This window comes from Phocoena phocoena, chromosome 4 (genome assembly GCF_963924675.1).
Source record: "Phocoena phocoena chromosome 4, mPhoPho1.1, whole genome shotgun sequence".
Lineage (NCBI taxonomy): Eukaryota > Metazoa > Chordata > Mammalia > Artiodactyla > Phocoenidae > Phocoena > Phocoena phocoena.
In genome coordinates this window covers 70,989,990-71,015,044 of record NC_089222.1, presented here as the reverse complement: position 1 = coordinate 71,015,044, position 25,055 = coordinate 70,989,990, and the positions used below count along the sequence as shown (strand labels likewise).

General features: G+C 40.3%; 1 protein-coding gene across 1 annotated transcript in view; it reads left to right on the top strand.

Moving 5' to 3' along the window:
• ATP13A4 (ATPase 13A4) overlaps window positions 1-25,055 on the top strand; it is a 100,956-nt gene that overhangs the window by 58,699 nt on the left and 17,202 nt on the right. The window contains exons 13-23 of the mRNA XM_065875838.1: window positions 2,180-2,330; window positions 3,885-3,971; window positions 4,201-4,354; window positions 5,504-5,615; window positions 12,408-12,532; window positions 17,572-17,735; window positions 18,551-18,673; window positions 19,927-20,006; window positions 21,430-21,472; window positions 21,860-21,969; window positions 23,831-23,927. Of these exons, the coding sequence (XP_065731910.1) occupies window positions 2,180-2,330; window positions 3,885-3,971; window positions 4,201-4,354; window positions 5,504-5,615; window positions 12,408-12,532; window positions 17,572-17,735; window positions 18,551-18,673; window positions 19,927-20,006; window positions 21,430-21,472; window positions 21,860-21,969; window positions 23,831-23,927 (1,246 nt within the window). The remainder of the gene's footprint in view (window positions 1-2,179; window positions 2,331-3,884; window positions 3,972-4,200; window positions 4,355-5,503; window positions 5,616-12,407; window positions 12,533-17,571; window positions 17,736-18,550; window positions 18,674-19,926; window positions 20,007-21,429; window positions 21,473-21,859; window positions 21,970-23,830; window positions 23,928-25,055) is intronic.

The window sequence follows — 25,055 nt, the reverse complement described above, 5'->3', positions numbered from 1 at the left end:
ACCGGCTCAGTAGTTGCGGCACTCAGTCTTAGCTGCCCCACGGCATGTGGGATCTTAGTTCCCTGACCAGGGATTGGACCCATGTCCCTTGCATTGGAAGGTGGATTTTTAACCACTGGACCACCAGGGAATTCCCCCAAAGTTTTTTTAATTGACAAATTTAACTGATAGAATAAGAGAAAACAGATTAAATTCTAAGCAAGAAGTCAGCACCTGACTTAGTCGCTGTTACATATCTTATTGTAAACTGTAAGCTCATTTCTAATAATTCTTATCTTTTCCAAAGAGGGCCTGCCTAATGTGCCAGGTACTTTAAAGTCATTGGAAGTCTACCTGAGCTACCTGGTCCTGATAAGTCATAAACATTCAAATAATAGTTCAAGGTCAGGGATGACAGAGGGTTCTATTTATTTTTGTGCAAACCAGGTCTGGCCCAATCCTCCGAAACTCAGAACTGTGTATTCAGAATTACATACGGAAGACAGTTTGTGTGCCATCTTAAAGATAAGATTCTTTTTTCCTGATCTGTGTTTGCTTTACAGCGTGAGCTTGAGAATCTGTGTTAATCATTGATGGTGACTGCTTCCTTTTAGATGTTTACTAAAATACCAGAGACATATTGTAACCACTGAGATAACTTGATCTTTCAATATATAATGATATGATCAACAGGCTCAGTCGAGAGGTTTTTGAGCTCTTAAAGAAGCTTGAATGAGGAAACCAGGAAGAAATATGGCTGAATTACGAGTTAACATTCTGATGTATATGCTTTCAGGAACAAAACGCTAGAGCAACCGAAGGAAATGCAGGGTCCATATCGTGAGAGATAATAGTCTGATCCTGGAGACCATGTTTTAAGACAAACTATGGTAAATAGTAAAAAAATACAAATTTTCCAAGAAACAATAACTAGGAAGGTCAGAGGTCTGGAAACTACACATTGGAAGCACAGCTAGATGATCCTGTGTAATCCCAGAGGAAGGGAGTATTAAAGGGGGTACAGCCAAGCTGGCCACAGATCTGAAGGAAGTTGACGTGTGGAGGAGCAGGAACAAGTAGATTCTGACTGGCTCCAAGAGTCAGATTTGGCCTTAATCCAGGAAGCACCTTCAGCCGCTCAGGGTCCACCAAATAGTATGGCCTGCCTTGTGAACCAGTGTGCTAAACATGTAAGGAGGGACTGACCAATAAGGTCCAGAGGACATCCTTTTGTAGGCCCAATGCCAAACTTGATGACTTCAACTCTGAGTTAGTAAAAGAGCCCTGCATATGATGTTTGAGTTGTATCTCGGTAGATTTTAGATGAGGGCACTTTCTACAGAAAGCAATGGTAATGATGGCTGCAATACAGATCCTAGATGCCAGGGTGGAAGAGAATGCCGTGTCCTTTTCAAAATGTCTTTAAAAAATTTCATTTCTTGGGGCTTCCCTGGTGGTGCAGTGGTTGAGAGTCCGCCTGCCGATGCAGGGGACGCACCGGTCTGGGAAGATCCCGCATGCCGTGGAGCGGCTGGACCCGTGAGCCATGGCCGCTGAGCCTGCGCGTCCGGAACCTGTGCTCCGCAACGGGAGAGGCCACAATAGTGAGAGGCCCGCATACCGCAAAAAAAAAAAAATTTCATTTCTTTACCATTATGGTCTTTCAGATTTCCAGTAACCAACTCATTCATTTATTTGCTGTTAAATTTGTTGACTATCTACTGTGGACCAAAAATCAGATATGTTGGAGAGAGAGATATGGAAGAGACAGCCCTGCCCTGAAGCATAGATTGAAGGAGATACACAGATATACACAAGTCGCTATAGTATGAGCTAGCCTGTTCTGTCTCACAGCATAAGAGATAAAGTGGTCTGGAAGCTCAGGTGGGAGTAGACGCACTTAGAACTAAGGGTGATACTTCTAGCTCTTTCTATACCTCTGGATTTAAATCAGTGCCAGAGAGAGGTTAAGGAAAAGAGGGAAGAAAGAGCTTGAGAGAACCTCAGGATTTTTTCTCATGCTCATCGAACTTATGTAAGGACGATGGATGAATGAAGCACTATTCATTTGGGGAGGTTAGAGTGTAGATATGTAATGTAACAAAGTATATCAACTTATTTTTTAAAAGGATGGTCACCTCTAGAAGCTCCATTCTGGCCTGCAGGAATAGACTAAAGCCCTTTCCCTTTTCTCCTTTAGCTTCCAGGAAGTCCACAGCTTTGCCTCAGGCGAGGCTTTGCCATGGGGCCCACTGTCTGCAGCCATGGCCAGCTGCCATTCTCTGATCCTCCTGGATGGGACCATCCATGGAGACCCACTGGACCTCAAAATGTTTGAAGCTACTACCTGGGTAAACTTCTGTTCTGCAAAGATTCTAAGAAGCTTCTTCAATGCCAGACCAAGCCAGGTGTTATTATAGCTATTCAATACTCATAAAAATGTGAGGTCTCCAATATGGAGTACATATGGCAGTGAGGGGCAAACTCATCTGAGCTCCAGTTTTCTCCTCTGTACAGTATATTTCCATATTAGGGTTATTGTGAGGATTAAGTGGAAGGACGCATTAAAAAAAATCCCTGGTGCTGTGCCTGGAATATATTACCAGCTCAATAGTATTAGTATAATTATTATATAATTATTTTCTAACCCTTTCCAGCTGTATTATGAGCCATGTCTGGTTTCAGAGTTATCTAGAACATGGGGATTAGGAAACATCACTGTCCCCAGTGCTTAGGATAGTTCGTTGTTACCAGGAGTTTTATGCCTACTACTTTAGTATTAATTTTGTCTCTAAGACTAGACAATGAAAAGGAAAACCATGAGGGATTTTGTTGAGACTCTGAAGTAGATTTCAGATCAAATGGCCTTGTTCAGGAGGAGGAATCCGGCTCTCCCGGTTCTAGTCTTGGCTCTGTTCTGATTGACTCCTTCACCTCGTGAGGTCATCTCTCCTGTTGGGGTTTTCCATAACTTTAAAATGAGGGGATTGAATTAGACCAGCAGGGTTCACCTAAAAGAAAACAAAAAAGCTGGAATCTTTTCTTAAAAGGAAATTTTATTCAAAAGCATCCTACACAAACCAAATCATTGGAGTTACTCTGGTTGAGATAGCAAAATGGGGAGTAAAAGCACAGCTTAGGGAACACACATCCCCACCTACTTAGCTACAAGCCCGCCTCCACCCCGTATAGCCTGGTTCAGCTCCAGGCCCCTGTGATACATGTGTGAGCCCCACTGAAGGAGACAATCTTTAGGGTCCCTTCCATCGCTAATAGGGCATTGTTCTGCAGCAGTCTGATGTAACTTTCTCCATCCTTCTTGGGTTACTGTTCCTGTACCTTTAAGTAGGGATTATAATTTCTTCTCTGAGATTTTTTTCTACCACTCAATGAGATGATTATAAAGCATTTTGGCATCTTTGAGTAAAAGGTTCCTCTGACTATAATTTAGGGTCTTTATTATAGCAATTCCCGAATGTTTACTGAACATTAACCACATACATCACAGTCCCGGCCCTGCTGTACTCTGGGGACCATCAATCCAAATTAGACAGAGAGCGAAGAGCAGGAGAGTGAACCAGGAGAAAAAGGTGCGGGCTATTCACGCTCAGTGTTTTCAAGTTAAGTCCTTCAGAAATGGAGAATGAGCCTTTATGCAGCACCTTCCAGCAGAGAAAGCAGGAGAAATTACATGAATAATTCAGAAGCGTCTGCCCTTCAAGTTTCTAGCATTTCCGATGCATTATTTTTGTGTGTGGCGAATTAAGTCTGGTTCACCTCCGTGTAGCTGAGGGAGGAGAATATATTGAGACGGCTTGAGATTTTCTCAAGGGAAGGGTTTGAGCACAGTATTCGTGGATGAACAAGAAAGAAATCTCTACAATGAAACATCCTGTTTGAAATAGGAAATGGTGGTTTCCGGGCATGATTTCCACATCAAGGGCGCACCGGCATGTACCATGGTTGTTAAGCCCTGCAAAACAGCCAGCCAGGTAAGCCTTGCCTGCTCTCCACCCCACAAAACCCAACTCAGAAGGAAAGTCCTGGCAGGCCCACAATTTTGAAAGCTCAGAGATGTGTCTTCTTTGAACTCCACATGTGAAAATTGGTGAGACCTTGTTTCCCTTATTTGCTAAGCTAAGGATTGGAAAAGGAGTAATTAATTTCCAATAGGTAGAAGCTATGTGGTGTGTCCCTCTCCATTCCCCATCCCTCACCCAGGTCCCAGTGGAAGGAATTGCAATCCTGCATCAGTTCCCATTCTCATCAGCACTGCAGAGGATGACAGTCATCGTCCAAGAGATGGGGGGTGACTGGCTGGCGTTCATGAAAGGTGCACCAGAGAGGGTGGCCAGCTTTTGCCAACCTGAGACAGGTAAGTGGACAGACTTATATTACAGTGGGCAAATCTGTATTTCCAACCCACATATGTCCCCTCAGCATTTGATCGATGAATCCAGTTGCCTACTGGCCATCACCAGTTGGATGACTCACTTGCATCTCAGACTCGGTACCAGAACCAAGCTTATCTTTCTCACTCTCTCTATTTCCCATCTTAGTGAATGAAAGTACTACTCCCCCATCCCAGTTTAGGATTCTTCCTGGATTCCTCTCTCTCCCTCAGTGCCTCTGTCTTGTCAATTGCTAATCCATGGCCCTGTCACTCCATCACCTCAGGCCCTCATCATCCCTCCCCTGGATCACTTCATAGTTGGTGAATTTGTTCTCTGCCTCCCAGTGTCCCCTACTCTAATTCACCCTTCACACTGTGACCAGATTGGTTTTTCTGTCACACAGTATAATTATGTTAGCACATTCCTGCTTTCATTCTTTGATTGCTTCTCATAGGCTCCAGGATAATCTCCTTTAGGACCATATCTAAGGCCTTCATGATCTGACTCCTATCAAACTTCCCAGAGTTTCCTTACCACTCCTATCTTCACATCCTGTGCTCCCCCTGAGATGAACTTTCAAGGTTTGCTGTCTCAGGGCCCTGTGTCTGAGCACGTGGTGCTCCCTCAGCCAAAATGCCCTTTCCCTTCTCCATCTAATCACATCCTCCCTGTCTGATAGATGCACCAAGTGTTTCCACAGTGTGCTGTAACTGCCTGGATCATAGCAAGGATCTCATTCGATTGTACTGTTAGTCTACGGGCTGTTACCCTACTAGACAAAGATCCTCAGAGTGGCAATTGCAGTGCAATCTCTGCATAGCTAATTCCTGACCCATAGTAGGCTCAATAAATATTTGATGGTTAAACTGGAGAAAAAAAGAATCATACACTTTTCCCATTCTTCTTCTTCTTTTTGTTTTTTGAATGCTTCCTTTTCATTTCTGCTTCACTGGATCCCAAGAGGTCGATCGTGACAATGTAGTAATATTTAACATTCCCACTGACTTGTTTGTGTACATTTTTAGAGGTGTGTTTTCTTGGGCAAGAGTTGGATCTCTTTGTAAAGAATTCCTTTCCCAGTTCTAGCTGAGTTCATATTGCATACTAATCTTGTGTTATTTTCTGAACAGTACCAACTAGTTTTGTGAGTGAACTTCAGATTTACACGACACAGGGCTTCCGGGTCATAGGACTGGCCTACAAAAAGCTGGAAATGGACCATCATACCACTGCCTTGATGAGGTAAATGGGGTGGGGGGAATTTTGATAAAGCAGAATGGTTTCGTGGGAAGACGCACCAGACTGGGCAGTGGACCCAGCAACACAGCTGACTGAATCTGTGTGCATGAAATGCCTTTGAACTTAGTAAATGGGGATATAGTCATCCCTGCTCTGCCTAAATCACAAAGCTGATGTGAACACTGGGAGAACTGATGAGAAAAAGCTGTATAAATTGTAAAGTATGATGTGATTGTACAGCTTTGTGAAGACAGATACACGAATACGACCCATGTTTCAGAGGGTTTGAAATTGTGGTCATGCCCCCATTTTGAACCAAATATAAATTTGGTTTTAAATTATTTTTGGTAATTAATTAGCTATTTTGGGATTTTATTATTTTTTATTTTTTTTTTTAGCATCTTTATTGGGGTATAATTGCTTTACAATGGTGTGTTAGTTTCTGCTTTATAACAAAGTGAATCAGTTATACATATACATACGTTCCCATATCTCTTCCCTCTTGTGTCTCCCTCCCTCCCACCCTCCCCATCCCACCCCTCCAGGTGGTCACAAAAGACCGAGCTGATATCCCTGTGCTATGCGGCTGCTTCCCACTAGCTATCTACCTTACGTTTGGTAGTGTATATATGTCCATGCCTCTGTCGTGCTTTGTCACAGCTCACCTTTCCACCTCGCCATATCCTCAAGTCCATTCTCTAGAAGGTCTGTGTCTTTATTCCTGTCTTATCCCTAGGTTCTTCATGACATTTTTTTTCTTAAATTCCATATATATGTGTTAGCATACGGTATTTGTCTTTCTCTTTCTGACTTACTTCACTCTGTATGACAGACTCTAGGTCTATCCACCTCATTACAAATAGCTCAATTTTGTTTCTTTTTATGGCTGAGTAATGTTCCATTGTATATATGTGCCACATCTTCTTTATCCATTCATCTGTCGATGGACACTTAGGTTGCTTCCATGTCCTGGCTATTGTAAATAGTGCTGCAATGAACTTTGTGGTACATGACTCTTTTTGAATTATGGTTTTCTCAGGGTATATGCCCAGTAATGGGATTACTGGGTCGTATGGTAGTTCTATTTTTAGTTTTTTGACAAACCTCCATACTGTTCTCCATAGTGGCTGTATCAATTTACATTCCCACCAAGAGTGCAAGAGGGTTCCCTTTTCTCCACACCCTCTCCAGCATTTATTGTTTGTAGATTTTTTGATGATGGCCATTCTGACTGGTGTGAGGTGATGCCTCATTGTAGTTTTGATTTGCATTTCTCTAATGATTAGCGATGTTGAGCATCCTTTTGTGTGTTTGTCGGCAATCTATATATTCTTTGGAGAAAAGTCTATTTAGGTCTTCTGCCCATTTCTGGATTGGGTTGTTTTTTTTTTTTGATATTGAGCTGCATGAGCTGCTTGTATATTTTGGAGATTAATCCTTTGTCAGTTGCATCATCTGCAAATATTTTCTCCGATTCTGAGGGTTGTCTTTTCGTCTAGTTTATGGTTCCCTTTGCTGTGCAAAAGCTTTTAAGTTTCACTAGGTCCCTTTGTTTATTTTTGTTTTTATTTCCATTTCTCTAGGAGGTGGGTCCAAAAGGATCTTGCTGTGTTTTATGTCATGGAGTGTTCTGCCTCTAAGTGTTTTCCTCTAGAGTGTTTTCCTCTAACACTTTTATAGTGTCTGGCCTTACATTTAGGCCTTTAATCCATTTTCAGATTACTTTTGTGTATGGTGTTAGGAAGTGTTCTAATTTCATTCTTTTACATGTAGCTGTCCAGTTTTCCCAGCACCAGTTATTGAAGAGGCTGTCATTTCTCCATGTACATTCTTGCCTCCTTTATCAAAGATAAGGTGACCAAACGTGCATGGATTTATCTCTGAGCTTTCTATCCTGTTCCATTGATCTATATTTCTGTTTTTGTGCCAGTACCATGCTGTCTTGATTATTGTAGTTTGTAGTACAGTGTGAAATCAGGGAGCCTGATTCCTCCAGCTCCTTTTTTCTTTCTCAAGATTGCTTTGGCTATTCGGGGTCTGTTGTGATTCCATACAAATTGTGAAATGTTTTGTTCTAGTTCTGTGAAAAATGCTATTGGTAGTTTGATAGGGGTTGCATTGAATCTGTAGATTGCTTTGGGTAGTATAGTCATTTTCACAATGTTGATTCTTCCAATCCAAGAACATGGTATATCTCGCCATCTGTTTGTATAGTCTTTAATTTCTTTCATCAGTGTCTTATAGTTTTCGGCATACAGGTCTTTTGTCTTCTTAGGTAGGTTTATACCTGGGTATTTTTTTCTTTTTGTTGCAGGAGTAAATGGGAGTGTTTCTTTAATTTCTCTTTCAGATATTTCATCATTAGTATATAGGAATGCAAGAGCTTTCTGGGCATTAGTTTTTTTTTTTTTTTTTTTTTTTTTTGCGGTACGTGGGCCTCTCACTGTCGTGGCCTCTCCCATTGCGGAGCACAGGCTCCGGACGCGCAGGCTCAGCGGCCATGGCTCACGGGCCCAGCCACTCCGCGACATGTGGGATCTTCCCAGACTGGGGCATGAACCCGTCTCCCCTGCGTTGGCAGGCGGACTCTCAACCACTGCGCCACCAGGGAAGTCTGTGCATTAGTTTTGTGTCCTGCTACTTTACCAGATTCATTGATTAGCTCTAGTAGTTTTCTGGTAGCATCTTTTGGATTCTCTATGTATAGTAACATGTCACCTGAAAACAGTCACAGTTTTACTTCTTTTCTGATTTGGATTCCTTTTATTTCTTTTTCTTCTCTAACTGCTGTGCCTAAAACTTCCAAAACTATGTGGAATAATAGTGGTGAGAATGGGCAACCTTGTCTTGTTCCTGATCTTAGAGGAAATGGTTTCAGTTTTTCACCATTGAAAACGACGTTGGCTGTGGTTTGTCATATATGACCTTTATTATTTTGAGGTAAGTTCCCTCTGTGCCTACTTTCTGAGGGGTTTTATCATAAACTGGTGTTGAAATTTGTCAAAAGTATTTCTATATCTATTGAGATGATCAATGGTTTTCCTCCTTCAGTTTGTTAATATGGTGTATCACATTGATTGATTTGTATATTTTGAAGTATCCTTGCATTCCTGTGATAAACCCCACTTGATCATGGTGTATGATCCTTTTAGTGTGCTGTTGGATTCTGTTTGCTAGTATTTTGTTGATGATTTTTGCATGTATGTTCATCTGTGATATTAGCCTGTAGTTTTCTTTCTTTGTGGCATCTTTGGTTTTGGTATCTGGGTGATGGTGGCCTTGTAGAATGAGTTTGGGAGTGTTTCTCCTTCTGCTATATTTTGGAACAGTTTGTGAAGGATAGGTGTTAGCTCTTCTCTAAATGTTTGATAGAATTCGCCTGTGATGCCATCTGGTCCTGGCCTTTTGTTTGTTGGAAGATTTTTAATCACAGTTTCCATTTCAGTGCTTGTGATTGGTCTGTTTATATTTTCTATTTCTTCCCGATTCAGTCTTGGAAGGTTGTGCTTTTCTAAGAATTTGTACATTTCTTCCATGCTGTGCATTTTATTGGCATATAGTTGCTTGTAGTAATCTCTCATGAGCCTTTGTATTTCTGCATGTCAGTTGTTACTTCTCCTTTTTAATTTCTAATTCTGTTGATTAGAGTCTTGTCCCTTTTTTTCTTGATGAGTCTGGCTAATGGTTTATCAATTTTGTTTATCTTCTCAAAGAACCAGCTTTTAGTTTTATTGATCTTTGCTACTGTTTCCTTCATTTCTTTTTCATTTATTTCTGATCTGATCTTTATGATTTCTTTCCTTCTGCTAACTTTGGGGTTTTTTTGTTCTTCTTTCTCTAATTGCTTTAGGTGTAAGGTTAGGTTGTTTAGTTGAGATGTTTCTTGTTTCTTTAGGTAGGATTGTATTGCCATAAACTTCCCTCTTACAACTGTTTTTGCTGCATCCCATAGGTTTTGAGTCATCCTGTCTTCATTGTCATTTGCTTCTAGGTATTTTTTGATTTCCTCTTTGATTTCTTCAGTGATCTCTTGGTTATTTAGTAGTGTATTGTTTAGCCTCCATGTGTTTGTATTTTTTACAGATTTTTTTCCTGTACTTGATATCTAGTCTCATAGTGTTGTGGTCAGAAAAGATACTTGATATGATTTCAATTTCCTTAAATTTACCAAGGCTTGTTTTGTGACTGAAGATAGGATCTATCCTGGAGAATGTTCCATGAGCACTTGAGAAGAAAGTGTATTCTGTTGTTTTTGCATGGAATGTCCTATAAATATCAATTAGTCCACCTCATCTAATGTGTCGTTTAAAGCTTGTGTTTCCTTATTTATTTTAATTTTGGATGATCTGTCCATTGGTGAAAGTGGGGTGTTTAAGTCCCCTACTATTATTTTGTTACTGTCGATTTCCCCTTTTATGGCTGTTAGCGTTTGCCTTATGTATTGAGGTGCTCCTATGTTGGGTGCCTGCATATTTATAATTGTTATATCTTCTTCTTGGATTGCTCCCTTGATCATTATATAGTGTCCTTCTTTGTCTCTTGTAATAGTCTTTATTTTAAAGCCTATTTTGTCTGATATGAGAATTGCTACTCCAGCTTTCTTTTGATTTCCATTTGCATGGAATACCTTTCTCCATCTCCTCACTTTCAGTCTGTATGTGTCCCTAGGTCTGAAGCCAGTCTCTTGTAGACAGCATATGTACGGGTCTTGTTTTTGTATCCATTCAGCCAGTCTATGTCTTTTGGTTGGAGCATTTAATCCGTTTACATTTAAGGTAGTTATCGATATGTATTTTCCTATTACCACTTTCTTAATTGTTTTGGGTTTGTTATTTTAAGTCTTTTCCTTCTTTTGTGTTTCTGCCTAGAGAAGTTTTTTAGCACTTGTTGTAAAGCTGGTTTGGTGGTGCTGAATTCTCAGCTTTTGATTATCTGTAAAGGTTTTATTTTCTCCCTCAAATCTGAATGATATCATTGCTGTGTAGAATAATCTTGGTTGTAGGTTTTTCCCTTTAATCACTTTAAATATGTCCTGCCACCCCCTTCTGGCTTGCAGAGTTTCTGCTAAAAGATCAGCTGTTAACCTTATGGGGATTTTCTTGTATGTTAATTGTTGCTTTTCTCTTGCTGCTTTTAATATTTTTTCTTTGTATTTAATTTTTGATAGTTTGATTAATATGTATCATGGCATGTTTCTCCTTGGATTTATCCTGTATGGGACTCTCTGCCCTTCCTGGACTTGATTGACTATTTCCTTACCCATATTGGGGAAGTTTTCAACTATAATCTCTTCAAATATTTTCTCCATCCCTTTCTTTTTCTCTTCTTCTTCTGGGACCCCTATAATTTGAATGTTGGTGTGTTTAATGTTGTCCAAGTGGTCTCTGAGATTGTCCTCAATTCTTTTCATTCTTTTTTCTTTATTCTGCTTTGTGGTAGTTATTTCCACTATTTTATCTTCCAGGTCACTTATCGTTCTTCTGCCTCAGTTATTCTGCTATCCATTCCTTCTAGATAATTTTTTATTTCATTTATTGTGTTGTTCATCATTGTTTATTTGCTCTTTAGTTCTAGGTCCTTGTTAAACGTTTCTTGTATTTTCTCCATTCTATTTGTAAGATTTGGGATCAACTTTACTATCATTACTCTGAATTATTTTTCAGGTAGACTGCCTATTTCCTCTTCATTTGTTTTGTCTGGTGGGTTTTTACCTTGCTCCTCCATCTGTGTTTCTCTGTCTTCTCATTTTGCTTAACTTACTGTGTTTGGGATCTCCTTCTTTCAGGCTGCAGGTTCATTGTTCCCGTTGTTTTTGGTGTCTGTCCCCAGTGGCTAAGGTTGGTTCAGTGGGTTGTGTAGGCTTTATGGTGGAGGGGACTAGTGCCTGTGTTCTGGTGGATGAGGCTGGATCTTGTCATTCTAGTGGGCAGGACCATGTCTGGTCGTGTGTTTTGGGGTGTATGTGAACTTATTATGATTTTAGGCAGCTTCTCTGCTAATGGGTGGGGTTGTGTTCCTGTCTTGCTAGTTGTTTGGCATAGGGTGTCCAGCACTGTACCTTGCTGGTCATTGAGTGGAGCTGGGTCTTTGCGTTGAGATGGAGATCTCTGGGAGAGCTTTCACCGTTTGATATTACATGGGGCCAGGAGGTCTCTGGTGGACCAATGTCCTGAACTCGGCTCTCCAACCTTAGAGGCTCAAGCCTGATACCCAGCCAGAGCGCCAAGACCCTGTCAGCCACATGGCCATGTACATGGGGAGTTCCTTGCCTTTTGGGATGTCTGAGGTCTCCTGCCAGCGTTCAGTAGGTGTTCTGTAGTAGATGTTCCACATGTAGATGTATTTCTGATTGATTTGTGCGGTGGAAGTTGTTCTCCACATCTTACTCCTCCACCATCTTGAAGGCGCCTCACCTCACTTATTTTTAATGGTGTTTTCTACCAGAGCTAGAACTCTCTGGTGGCTGTTAACAGGTATGGTGATGAAAATCACCACAGAAGATGGAAGACAGCGTTGTGGTCATTTAATTCATTCTCTACAAAGATTAAAGTTAATCTCATCCTTAATAAGCATCCTCTCTTCATTTCAGTTCTGTCAGAACAAAAGTCTCTATATCCTTGTGCCCCCTCCTGTTTTCTTTCTGGATAGTTTCTGCACACATTCAGTGTCCCAGGAATGGTGAATGAGTAAGTGGGGACCACTCTGAGAGAAAGATATCTGACTTTGTTTTTGTTTGGCTTCCTGTAAGAAAGACTGTAATGTGTGATTTCTGTTCAATCATCCATATACTTCCAGGGACCAGGTAGAATCAGACCTGATATTTCTGGGATTGCTGATCTTGGAGAATCGACTGAAGGAGGAGACAAAACCTGCCCTAGAAGAGCTCATCTCAGCCCGGATAAGGACTGTAATGATCACAGGTATAGAAAAAAGTGTGTGTGAAAACAGGAAGAATTTGATGTGGAAATAGACAGAGATTCACTCATTTAGCAAATCTTGTTGACTTGCAACTATGGGCCAGACACTGTTCTAGACACTGGACCTGGACAGCAAAATAGGCAAAGTTATTACTCTGAGCATCCTTTTACATGGGTTAAGATAGAAAATCAATCATTCAATTGAATAAACAGCTACCAATAAGTGTTATGAGATACATAAAACAGGTGATGTGGTAAAGTGTGTTTGACCAGCTACTTTAGACGAGGTGTCCTTTCTGAGAGGGAACGTTTGAAATAACACCTGAATAAGAAGACATAAGCCATGCAAAGATGTTGATATTTATTATTAAATTTTCAGAGAAGAAGAATGCTTAGTCAGCATGGTCTGTAAAATACACTGAAGGCCCATCAATGAGCGCTACAATTCTAGAGATTAAAAAATGCTGTCCCTTCTACTCCCACTCCCAAACTCCAAGTCACAAACAAGAGAGCAGTGAGAAAAGATTGTGCAAGAGAAATGTGTGAAGTTTCTTAATGAATGCTTCCGAGTAGAGAGTCAGTGATTTCCTAATGCATTCATGATTTTTGAGTGTGTATTGCCTTCCCTTTCTCTGCTCTCAAAGTCAGATGCATTTAACTCTATGAATTCTGGCATCAAGATACAGTCTTGCCCCACCAAAGCACTCTCTCCCTATCCCACTGTCCTTGAACCCAATTTGATGTTGGAAACTCGAGAATACATTCACCTCCCCTTTGGAGCTTCTCCACCCCCCTCCACTACCACACCCTCCAATCCAAGAGACTTTTGGATCACTTTTTCCCTCTCCCTTCTTAGCCCCTCTGCCCAACTTCTAGGTGCTGCTGAGTTAGTTTACTACTTATTAAAATTCCCCTTACATTATGACCCTTCTGTTTCAAAATTTTTATTTAGCACTTATTTTACACAGTCTCAGAATCTATCCTTTACCAGTTAGATTTATGTAGAAGTGAGAGCTCATCGCTCACAACACTCCCTCTTCACTTCTTCTTTCATATTAAAATTTCTGTTCTGCTTCTTTCCTTGCTTGGTTGTAATTTTTCTGAAGAATTGTCCTTGGATGGGTTGGAAGGGTGATATGCTCTCTGATCTTTTATATACCCTGAAATATCTTTCTTTGCTCTGATAGGTGAATGATGTCTTGCCTGGGTATAGTATGTTTGGGTTAGAGTACTTTTTAAAAAAAAATTTAATTGGAGTATAGTTGATTTATAATGTTATGTTAGTTTCAGCAAAGTGAATCAGTTATACATATATCAATACATATAATATATCCACTCTTCTTTAGGTTCTTTTCCTATATAGGTCATTACAGAGACCTATATTATACTACTAATGTAGAGAACTCTACATTACAGAGTAGAGTTCCCTGTGCTATACAGTAGGTCCTTATTAGTTATCTATTTTATATATAGAGTCCTTTTTTATTAATGGTCTGTAGGTTTTATTCTTTTATCTTCCAGTTTTTGGTATTGCATATCACAAGGCCAGTGGAGTCCACTGTAGGTAACTTGTTCTGTTTACATATAATCCTTTTTCTTTAACTTTGGAGTTTAGAAATGTTACCAAGGTGTGCCTATATGTTTGTCTTTTTTCATTAATTTAGTCTGGAACATTGTGAGCATTTTTTTTGTGTGTGTGTGGTACGTGGGCCTCTCACTGCTGTGGCCTCTCCCGTTGCGGAGCACAAGCTCCAGACGCGCAGACTCAGCGGCCATGGCTCACGGGCCCAGCCACTCCGCGGCATGTGGGATCCTCCCAGACCGGGGCACGAACCCACGTCCCCTGCATCGGCAGGCGGACTCTCAACCACTGCGCCACCGGGGAAGCTCCATTATGAGCATTTTTAATCTGTCTTCTTCTTCTCAGGAAAATTTCTTCTATTGTTAATTAGGGCTTTTGTTCTCTCTTTCCTTCTTCCCTTCTGGAATTTCCATTATTCACATGACAGGCTTCCTGGATCTATCCTCTCAGTCTCTTATGTTTTTTTTCTTGTAACTCATATTTTAAATTTTTTCATATAATTTTTAAAGGCTATATTCCATTTACAGTTACTACAAAATATTGGCTATATTTCCCATGTTGTACATAGATCCTTTTAGTCAATCTTACGTAACTCTCATATTTTTATAATTTTGCTCTGAGCTTTAAGGGTTCTTTTTTTGCACTGAATTTTTTCAAACTGCAAACTCGGGTATCAAAAATGAGGATGATCTCCTTCAAATCACCTCTTGAATTGTGAAGTTCTTAAATTGTGTTTTGGAGTAGGAGTGACTTTAGAAAACCATGTTTTGCCTGTGCTCCATTTGAGTTTCCTAAGTGCTCTCATTATTTTTTTTTTTTTTTTTTTTTTTTTTTTTTTTTAACATCTTTATTGGGGTATAATTGCTTTACAATGGTGTGTTAGTTTCTGATTTATAACAAAGTGAATCAGCTATACATATACATGTGCTCCCATGTGTCTTCCCTCCTGCATCTCCCTCCCTCCCACTCTCCCCCTCCCACCCCTCCAGGCTGTCCCAAAGCCCCGAGCTAATATCCCTGTGCCTTGCGGCTGCTTCCCCCCCAGCTATCCACCCCACCACGTTTGTTAGTGTGTATATGTCCATGACTCTCTCTCGCCCTGTCAAAACTCACCCTTCCCCCTCCCCACTCTCATTATTTTTAATGCAGCTTTCTTCTGTCTCCAGCAGCTAGCCTACTTTACCAGTCATGTTCTGGTTGTTCTGCCTTATATTTCCTTATCTAGCTTCTGGAATTTCTTAAGTAGGTTTTTATCTTTTTTTGTCAGATGGTTGAGGATCAGGCCTGGGCTGCATGTCCTAAACAACAGACCTCTCGCAGGTGACAGATGGCAAAACGGTCTGTGTTGCAAAGCAGATGGCTGTTGTCACCCTGCTGAGGCACGTGGAAGAGCCTCTCACTCTCAGGGCTCCCTGATCTCAGGCTAGAGCATCTCCCTCCCCCCAGTTAGCTCTTCTGAGGATTCTCAAAGTATTTTGGTAGAAACCTGGGAGAAACCATGTTAGGGATAGACAGCCAGTTGTTACATTATTTATTTTTAGTGGTTCCTCTACGAATCACTATATCTGTACCTACCCTTTCAAGAAGGCTTATCATCATAAACATCCCCTACTTTCTCTCCTTTGTTATTGTTGTATATATATGTGTATGACATACAATGAAACCCCACCAGACAATGTTAGAGTTTTAAATTTCAACAGTCAAGAGTTGGAGAACATAAGTGAAGAAAAATCGACTTTATATTTATACGGCTCTTTATTATTTCTGTTCCTAAATGTTCATGTCTTATGTTGCAAGTTTCCCTCTGGTATCATTTCCTGTCAGCCTAAAGAACTTCTTTAAGCATTTCTTTTTGAGCATATCTGCTGGCACAAATTATCTTAGATTCCCTTATCTAAGAATGTCTTCATTCCTGAGACTATTTTCATTAGCTATAGGAGTCTGAGTTGACAATTTTTTTTCTTTCAGCACTTTAAAGATGTTCCACTGTTATCTTGCCTTCATGGTTTTTGATGAGAAATCTGTGATAATTTGAATTATTGTTTCCCTATATGTAATTTATTGTTTTCCCTAGCTGCTCCTAAGATATTTGCTTTATCTTCGGTTTTTTAGCAGCTTGATTATGTGTCTGGGTGTGGTTTTCACTGAATTTATCGTGTTTGGGATTCACTGAGCTTCTTGAATCTGTAAATTTAAATCTTTTACCATATTTGGGAAGTTTTCTGCTATTATGTCTTCAAAACATTTTTTTCCTGTTCCAATCTTTCTCCTCTCCTTCTTGGGCTCTAATGACATGAATGTGAGTTCTTTTGATATTCTTCAATCTTTGTTCTTTGTTTTTTCAGTTGAGAACTTCTATCTTGTCATTTATTTCAAGAGTATCAACCTTCACCACATGGAGGAGGATTACAATAGCTGCTTTAAAAGCATTGTCTGATAATTCCAACATCTGGGTCATCTTGGGACAAGCAACTATTGAATTGTTTTTTTCTTGAGAATTGGCCAGATTTTCCAGGTTTTTCACATGTTGAGAATCCTGAACATTTTGAATATTATGTTGGGATACTTTGGATCCTGTTAAAATCCTCTAGAGAATGTTGAGTTTGTTGTTTTAGCAAGCAAAACTCTGGAATATGGGAGGTGACTAATATCATAGTTCAATTCTTGAAGCTTTTGCTATCCTTCTTCAGGTTTGCTCTGCACATGCACAGCTCTGGGTTGAGCTTGGGGCTTACATAGTTCATACACTGAATTAGTCTCCTTGTCTAGCTCTCTTCTTTCTAGGATTTCCCTCACAACTCTTCAGGCCTCCAGTGCCCCTTTCCTGGTTCCTTGGGCCAGAAAAAGTAGGTTTTTCTTGGAGTTTTAGCTATCTGCATAGCTCTGGGACTGGGGCTCACACTCAGGTCAAATTACGTGAGAGGAAAGAGAAAAAAAGCTGAGAATCTCTCCACCTTGTAGATTATTTCTCCAAATTTGACTCCCTTTCACATTATGCCATTTGTGTTTACTTTTCAAAGTCCTCAGGTAGGTTTTTTTAATGGCATTTTTTCTGGAGTTTTCCATTGTAATCAGTGGGAGAAATAGATTCTACTGGGCTTACTCCATATTAGCTGGAAGTGGAACCACAAGATGTCATATTAAACCAGTAGAGTTTTGCTAAACATCTACTAAGCTGCTGACAAATAACAGAAATATATTTGAACTTTTCCTTTTTAATTTTACTTCCCACTCCCTGGCAAAAAAATACTAGTAGGTCATAAAGTAACCAGATGAAAAGCAGCAATAATAAGAAAAGGGATCACAGAATCATGGAAGGTCAGGGCTGAGAGAGAACTTAGAGACTGTTTCTTCTCACACCGAAAATAAGGTCTGAACTCCTTACCCTAGCTTTCTAGGTTCTACGTGAATTGGTTCTGTCTCTTCGATCTCATCTTGGGATACTTTTCCTTTCTTCTAGGTGACAATCTTCAGACTGCAATAACAGTGGCCAGAAAGTCTGGAATGGTTTCCGAAAGCCAGAAAGTCATTCTCATTGAAGCAAATGAAACTACTGAGTCCTCATCAGCATCTATATCTTGGCAGTTAGTCGAAGAGAAGAAACATATTGCTTATAGGAATCAGGTATACCTAAAAGCAGACTGCCATATTATCTAACTCGTCACACAGTGTTGACTACTGAGCAGCTTTGACCAGCAGAGGTGTACAGGTGACCTAGGGTCAACATACTTCTCCAAATGTCTAACATGTATACAGTTCAAAGAACTCAATTATATCATTTTCCCATACCGTTCCTACTGAGCTTTAAGGTATAGTGCTTTCCTGGGTGCTGGAAATAATCCATTCTTTTAAACTTAAAAAAGTCTTTAGAAAGAATATAGTAAGTGGGGCTGCAAGTCTAATTTTCCATTTTTTCCCTTGCTTGCCAGCCATCCCACTGGGTTCAAAGGGGATTTAGTCCCTAAGAGAGACACTGCTGTGTGCATTGGAAAATCAGACTATATCTTCAGGGTGGGAAGAAGTTTTATTCATTTATCTCCAATCTTGTCAGTATCCTATGTCTATTATGTCCTTGTGAAACAATATTAATTCTGTAAAAAAAAAAAAAAAAGGAAAGTTCTCACCTCAGGGAGGGATTTGTTAAGCTGCAATGCTTTTGTATTTTACACTTGAAATGTGTGAAATGTGCTTTTTTCTGGGACTCACTGAGATCAAATCAGGATGAGAACAGGACGTGAGTAAGTGTTACCCCCCTGTTCACTAGAGGCTGTTGATGTGCAAAGATTGATCCAGCAAAGAGAAAGTGCTTCTCTGAGGAATCAGGGCCAGAGTGTGACTTTTATAGAGAGATCCCAGACTGTCATTGTTGCCTTTGCTCAGATATGCTTGTGGTCCTAACCACTCTATCAAGTCTAAAATTACTGCGTCTTGCCTTGCAGGACAATTACATTAACATCAGGGAAGAAGTCTCTGATAACAGCAGAGAGGGAAGTTACCATTTTGCCCTAAGTGGAAAATCCTTCCAGGTTATAAGTCAACATTTCAGCAGCCTACTGCCAAAGGTAAGTTCTAAGAGGGTACCAGTCTCCTAGTAAAGATGCTAACAATGTCACGGAGCATGATCGTAAGTAATTTCAAACCTCTGACTAGGTTAGATATACCTATTGAATGTATCATAAGGGAAGCAGATAGTTTTGCAGAGGTCACTGCTGTTTCATTTCCTGCTAGATTTAAAATAAGTAAATTTGATTAACTAATTATCCATCATCTATAGGATTAAAATATTAGTGACTTCTCAAGTGATAAGATTGCTTTGGGGGAGCTGTCACTATATTGCCATGGTTAGGGGGTCTCACAGTATAGTGTAAATCCAGCAATTATACAGGAAGGCAGGCCCAAAATAGAGGAATTCCATTAGGTTTTTGATAGAGGACGTCTATACAAAAGAGGGTCAAACTTAAAACTTTTCTGATGAAGAACAAAGCCACAATGAGGGCAGGTAAGTTATATACATAAAAAAACATGTGAGCAAACTAGAGAAAGATTGTGTCCAGGGTAAAGCAAAGATAATTTATTTGTATTCAATTGCTCATTATCTTAAGTACTGTTTAAGAAAAAAAGAATGAAGACTTTAAAGGTGAGTGAACAGTAAGCTGAGTTTACAGCCAAGAAGAGCAGGGAGCACACACAGCTGTGACACAGAAGAATGTAGACTCTGTAGGATGGGGTTCAGGTGGATGGAGCTGGTACAGGTTTTTATACAACAATCCATTAATATGACAATCTATTAATGTTTCAGAGCCCAAATTAGGCTGGAGTTATCAGCTGAGTTTCACAGTTGGTCAAGCCCAGATGGTATGGTTAAGTCAAAGACCACAGATAGTCACTCTCTCATCTCTAGGCTATTTTTCTGCTAGATCTGAACAATTTTCTGAGAAGCAGTTGCCTCCTTTCCTTCTCCTGGGATGCTGACCTCTTGTTATCTTGCAATTTCTCATACTTTACTGGTTTAAGGTTCCATCAAGCTCAGGGTTTTTCAGGACGACATCCTTCATGGCCCCTGAGCTAAATTCCTGTAGGTCATCAATTATGTCTATTAAGTAGTCATTTTTACTGATTTTGGTCTTCCTGATCACTTATCTGATGACCAAAGTCTCAACATCTGTCTTAAAATCCAAAGAAGGACTTCTTGGAAACAAATATTTTTCTCACTCATGGATATCATTACCCAGTCAGTGTTCTGAATGTTATCAATTACTTCATGTATGACCAGCTGACATAATAAAAAAAATTTTCCCTTTTGTATTCTTTACAGATATTGATCAATGGGACCATCTTTGCAAGAATGTCTCCAGGGCAGAAATCCAGTCTGGTGGAAGAATTTCAGAAACTAGAGTAGGTCTTTACCAATTCAGATGGTGTGAAGTGCATGGAGGCATGACAGGGGGAGAGTAAGGAAGTCACTCAGTTTGGTTAGGGCAGTGGTTCTTAACGTGGTTACACATGACAGTCACCTTGGGAGCTTTGAAAAATTAGCAATACCAGGACACCACCGTTCAGAGATTCTGATTCAATTGTTCATGTGGGCACTTGGACATCAGTATTTTTTAAAAGTTCCTTTCATAAGTCAATTATGCATCCAGAATTGAGAACCCCACTGAACTAGAACATAAGGGGGACAAGAAATAACTCTGGAAAGGTCATCTGAACTTGGCTCCTAAAGGTACAATGAAAATTTAGACTTCATTTTTACAAATTATTTTCACGGTTATGATACAGGGAGGTCCCTATGACGAGAGATTCACATAACCCTAAAAATATTAAAACATTCTTATGCCAAAGCATCCTCTCCATCCTACATCAGAAAACTATTCTTAACACAAAGGGTCTCCATTGTCAGAATCCCATCATTTGGGATCCTTTATTTCCTGTTAATGGAAGCCCATGGAGTCTCAGAGGCTTTCTCTACCTCTGGTGCTGGACCACACTCACACAGCTCCAACTCCTACCCATCCCTAGTCCACCCTCATACTCATTGATTCAGTCACTAGGCAAAAGATCTATATTCAAAAAGCCCTATCTTCTAAATATGGCTAAAAACCTCCACAGTAAACTCGTTGCCTTAGATAGAAGTGTGGAAGAGAAGTACAGCAAATTCTGCAAACACTGTCAGAGTGCTCCTACCTTAAAAAGCAGACTGTCTTCGTCAACAATTCAAGAGAGCAGTATTCATCCAGCCTCAGAAAGCTATCCTGAAATGGGGATATATTTTCTTTCTTCAACTTCTGGTCCTGGCACCACATTTTTGAGTTGAATGACAGCTGACACGGTGGATTTCCTCTCCAGTTACTACTAATGTCACCAACAATAATTCTTATTTATCATTTTAGAATACATCACTTCACTGAATACTCATAATGCTTGTAGGGGAGAAAAATGATAGTCAAAATGGGGAAGTGATCAGGTCAGAGATCCAGATCTTCTGGCTTCAAATTCTGCGCCTTCCCCACCATGCCATGCTGTCATATAATCGTGAACATCCTGTTTTACAGCTGACAGAGCTGCCTCCTAGACAGAGAAGTGCGGGGTCTCCTTGAATCGCTTGGAGTCAGGAAGGCTGTATGGGATTTCTTAATCCATTGTAGGAACTGCTGAGTCATACTTTATTTTATTCAAACCAGACTGTTGGGGAAACTCCCTTAAAATAAATAATAAGTTTGAGCCTTAAGTAATGAAGCTCATTTTATCTTTTTAATTAGAGCAATTAGAAGGTAAGATTGCTTTGATCTCCTCTACAATTGACACGGTTCCCTTTTAGTTACTTTGTAGGTATGTGTGGTGACGGAGCCAATGACTGTGGGGTAAGTAGCTGTCAGTGTGTCAGTTGTACTTGCTTCAAGCCCTGTAAGAGATAGTATCCCCTGGGATATATACCACCTCCATTCCTCTTGAAGGAGAAACTGATGTGGGCGGTTTGGAAAGGTTTGAACCAAAGCCACACAATGACTCAGTGGTCAGTACAGACTAAATGGGGGAGAACTTGGTTCTGCATTCCCCACTTCTTTAGCTAGGTGTCCCAGTGCCATCTCTTTCTTATGTGGCAGGCAGAGCAAAATTTGATCATCTCCTGGCCAGTGCTTGGGCCCACAAGCCACTTCGTGCGCGGCTTAACTAGCCTTTCTCGTGTGGCCTCAGGAGAGATATGTGTGAGTGTGCATCTATACAGTAAGCTGACTCTTTGCTTTCAGGCTTTGAAAATGGCTCACGTGGGCATCTCTTTATCAGAGCAGGAGGCATCTGTGGCCTCACCTTTCACTTCCAAAACTCCAAACATTGAATGTGTACCTCACCTTATCAAGTAAGTAGGTACTTTTCACCAGCATTGTTTTAATGTCTCTTGACTTTTAGGTGCAAACCCCTTTGTTTTGCCAGGCGAAGACCAGTGGAAATGTGTGTCCCTGGGCGGGGAGGATGCTTTGTGGGAGAAACCAGTCAAACATTCTACTCCAGAGTGGACTTACCTCCTGGGAAAACAGTGGCATTTCTAATGAAAATCACTGAATAGATTAATTTTAGAAGATTAGAATCTGGAACTTGTTGCTGCTTTGAAAATGTCAATCATACTCTTCTTATTATTATTTTAAGTGAATCTCCTTAGATACTTTCTTAATGGAGAATTGACAGAAACCTTCTCTTCCCTACTTGCTTTCCTTTCCTCTTGCCTCTTTATGCTTCCTTGGAATATCCTTCCTATCCCCAGTTTTCAGAATATTTATTCATCTTTGCTGCTTCTACCACAATTTCCCTTGGTGCTTTGTTCCCCTCCCCCAACCCCAGAATATGTACTTCTGCTGCATTTTGTTTGAATGATGGAGACGGTTAGCATTGTGGCTGCTTTTGGTTATTATAACTAGTATGTGTTTACAGTTTATAAAGTGCTTTAATGCCTAGTATCTTATACATCAAAACAGCCTGGAATTGTAGGGATGGTCACTATTTCTTTTACAAACAAAGAAATTGAGGCTCAGAGAACTTGATGTATCGAAGCTCACAGCCATATAGGATTGAAGATTGCATTAGAATTAATTTTGTTTCAATGTGTTTTATATACAAATATCATATTCCTGCCACCACATTAAAATAATGATTTGACGAGCTGCTCCCCATTTTAAAAATGTATTCTTGCATCTGACAAATATTTATAAAGTAGGGACTTAGGGCCAGGAACAGCTGGAGGCACTGGGGACCCAGAAGCAAATAAATCGAACACCCCTTGATCTCACGAAGCTTTCTTCCCGTGAAGAAGTTGGGCAATAAACACACACACAGAAAAGTCAGGGGTAGTGTGAAAAGTTGGAAGATGGCTTGGGCAGTGGAATCGGCTGCTTCAGATGCGGTGGTGTGGGGAAGCCTTTCTAAGGAGGTGTGGAGGAGAAACCACCTTCTAGGCGGAATAAACAGCAGCAGCAAAGCCCTGATACAGGAAAAAGTCTAGTTTGAGGATCAGGTTTTGGAATCCCAGGAAACCATTCTGACCAGAATTAAATTTAAACTCTATTTTTTCCCACATGAATGAGATAAAAGTGGCATTTCATACGTACTCTATTTTACACTCTAAATATATACTATGCATTCAAAGTCAATCAACAGTAATACAAATGAACAGGCTTATTGATTCCAGTCTCTTTAAATTTGATGTGTACCTAATTTGAGTGTGCATATTGTCTTAGTTCAGTTTTAGAAAAAGTTGGTACTGCCAGATGAAATTTGAATGAGATGTTTGCAAACTCCTGAAGCACCTGAAGCACCCCAAACCTGCAATCTTATTTCAATTTCTCAGTTCACAGATGAAGAAACTGTGACCAAGAGAGGGAAGATGACCTTTCAGATGACATTAGTGAGTAGATATGAGATCTGGGACCAGTTCCCAGGTCTCCTGACTCAGAGCTGAAATAATGCCTGCAGACAGGACAAGAGTAACTCTACATTCGGGCTCCATCGAAGGCCTGTGGACCTTGGCCTGGATTTAGTCTTCCTTGAACATCTAGCACACTGACTGCTGGCTCCCACTGGCTCAAGACTGTCCAGTCTGTCAGACAAACAATCGAATTATCAGGCTTTGATGTTTTCTTCTGAGCTCAGCTGAACAGCACAGAATAACTGACCGCGTTTCTTTTTGTGACTCATTTCATTACTCTTTCGTTTCTTTTCTCACACAGGGAAGGACGTGCAGCTCTCGTTACCTCATTTTGCATGTTTAAGTACATGGCTCTGTACAGCATGATTCAGTATGTTGGTGTTCTGCTGCTCTACTGGGTATGACTTGAGACCTAGCCTCTTGGTTAGTGAGAGCTAAAACAAGTAGCGGTCACTGGCAATTTGCAAAGCCTCTTAAAGAAAGAGTGCACATGGGATATGTCGAGTACCAACAGCCTCTCTAAAACTATCTTTAACGTTTTCGAAAGTAAATCAGAAATAGACAAGGATACAAAGGAAAAGTCGTTGGCGTCAGTTCTCTGACTCTCTGACAGAAGTTTCTTATCGCGTTGTAGCTGAGGTTCAGAACTGAAGGTAAACTTTCTCTCTCACTGTTGTTTTGGCTTGCCTGGACCAGGTCTCTTATCTTCCCAGTTCCAGTGTGGCTCCACCTTAGCATAACATTCACTAGAGAGGTGCTTCTCTAATTGGGGTTCTGGTAAATGTTTCATAACTGGCTCTCCCTGGAAACACAAACCCCGATTATTAATGTTTACCAATTTCAATGGCATAACTACTCCCACCATGGCTGATTTCAAGCTATCTACCTGACGTCACTGAACATGGAGTTGGGAAGAGATGTATTATACAGTAGCATACCATTCTATAATACTTGCACCATATAGATACAAGAGTTGTAAATAACCTTAAAACCATTGATAATAGTTAAATGTAGGGAAATGATTAGAGAGTGATGAGTTTTGGCTATTACCTGTGTTTTTAGTATAAGTTATTTAATGGTAAATTTGTATAATTTAAGTTTTTATATTGGCTGTGTTTAAAAACCAGCTCACGGAATTCCTGAAACTTTAGCAGTTGACTTTCATGAGCTAGTACAAAGCAGCCTATCACTGATTCCCTGAATACAGGGACTTGAAAATTGGCATATCATGCCCCCAAAGCACATAGGCCTTGTGATGGTTTTTACTATTTAACAAAATCTAAAAGGAGAAAAGACATATCTAGTATTTGTGAGCGCAACACTTGGGCTTATTCTGTTAAGTAACACTGAGAAAGTGAGCTCCATTTGTGCTGAAGGTATCTAGATTCGTCTCTATGTCTTGCCCCCTTGCTCCTGGTATGAAGGTTTTTACTTCCGTTATTTTCAGATTATATAAGTCCTTTTCCTCTCACTGATGAATGGGCTGGAAAAGGAGAGGCTGTTTATAGAAATCTGTCCCTAGTTTG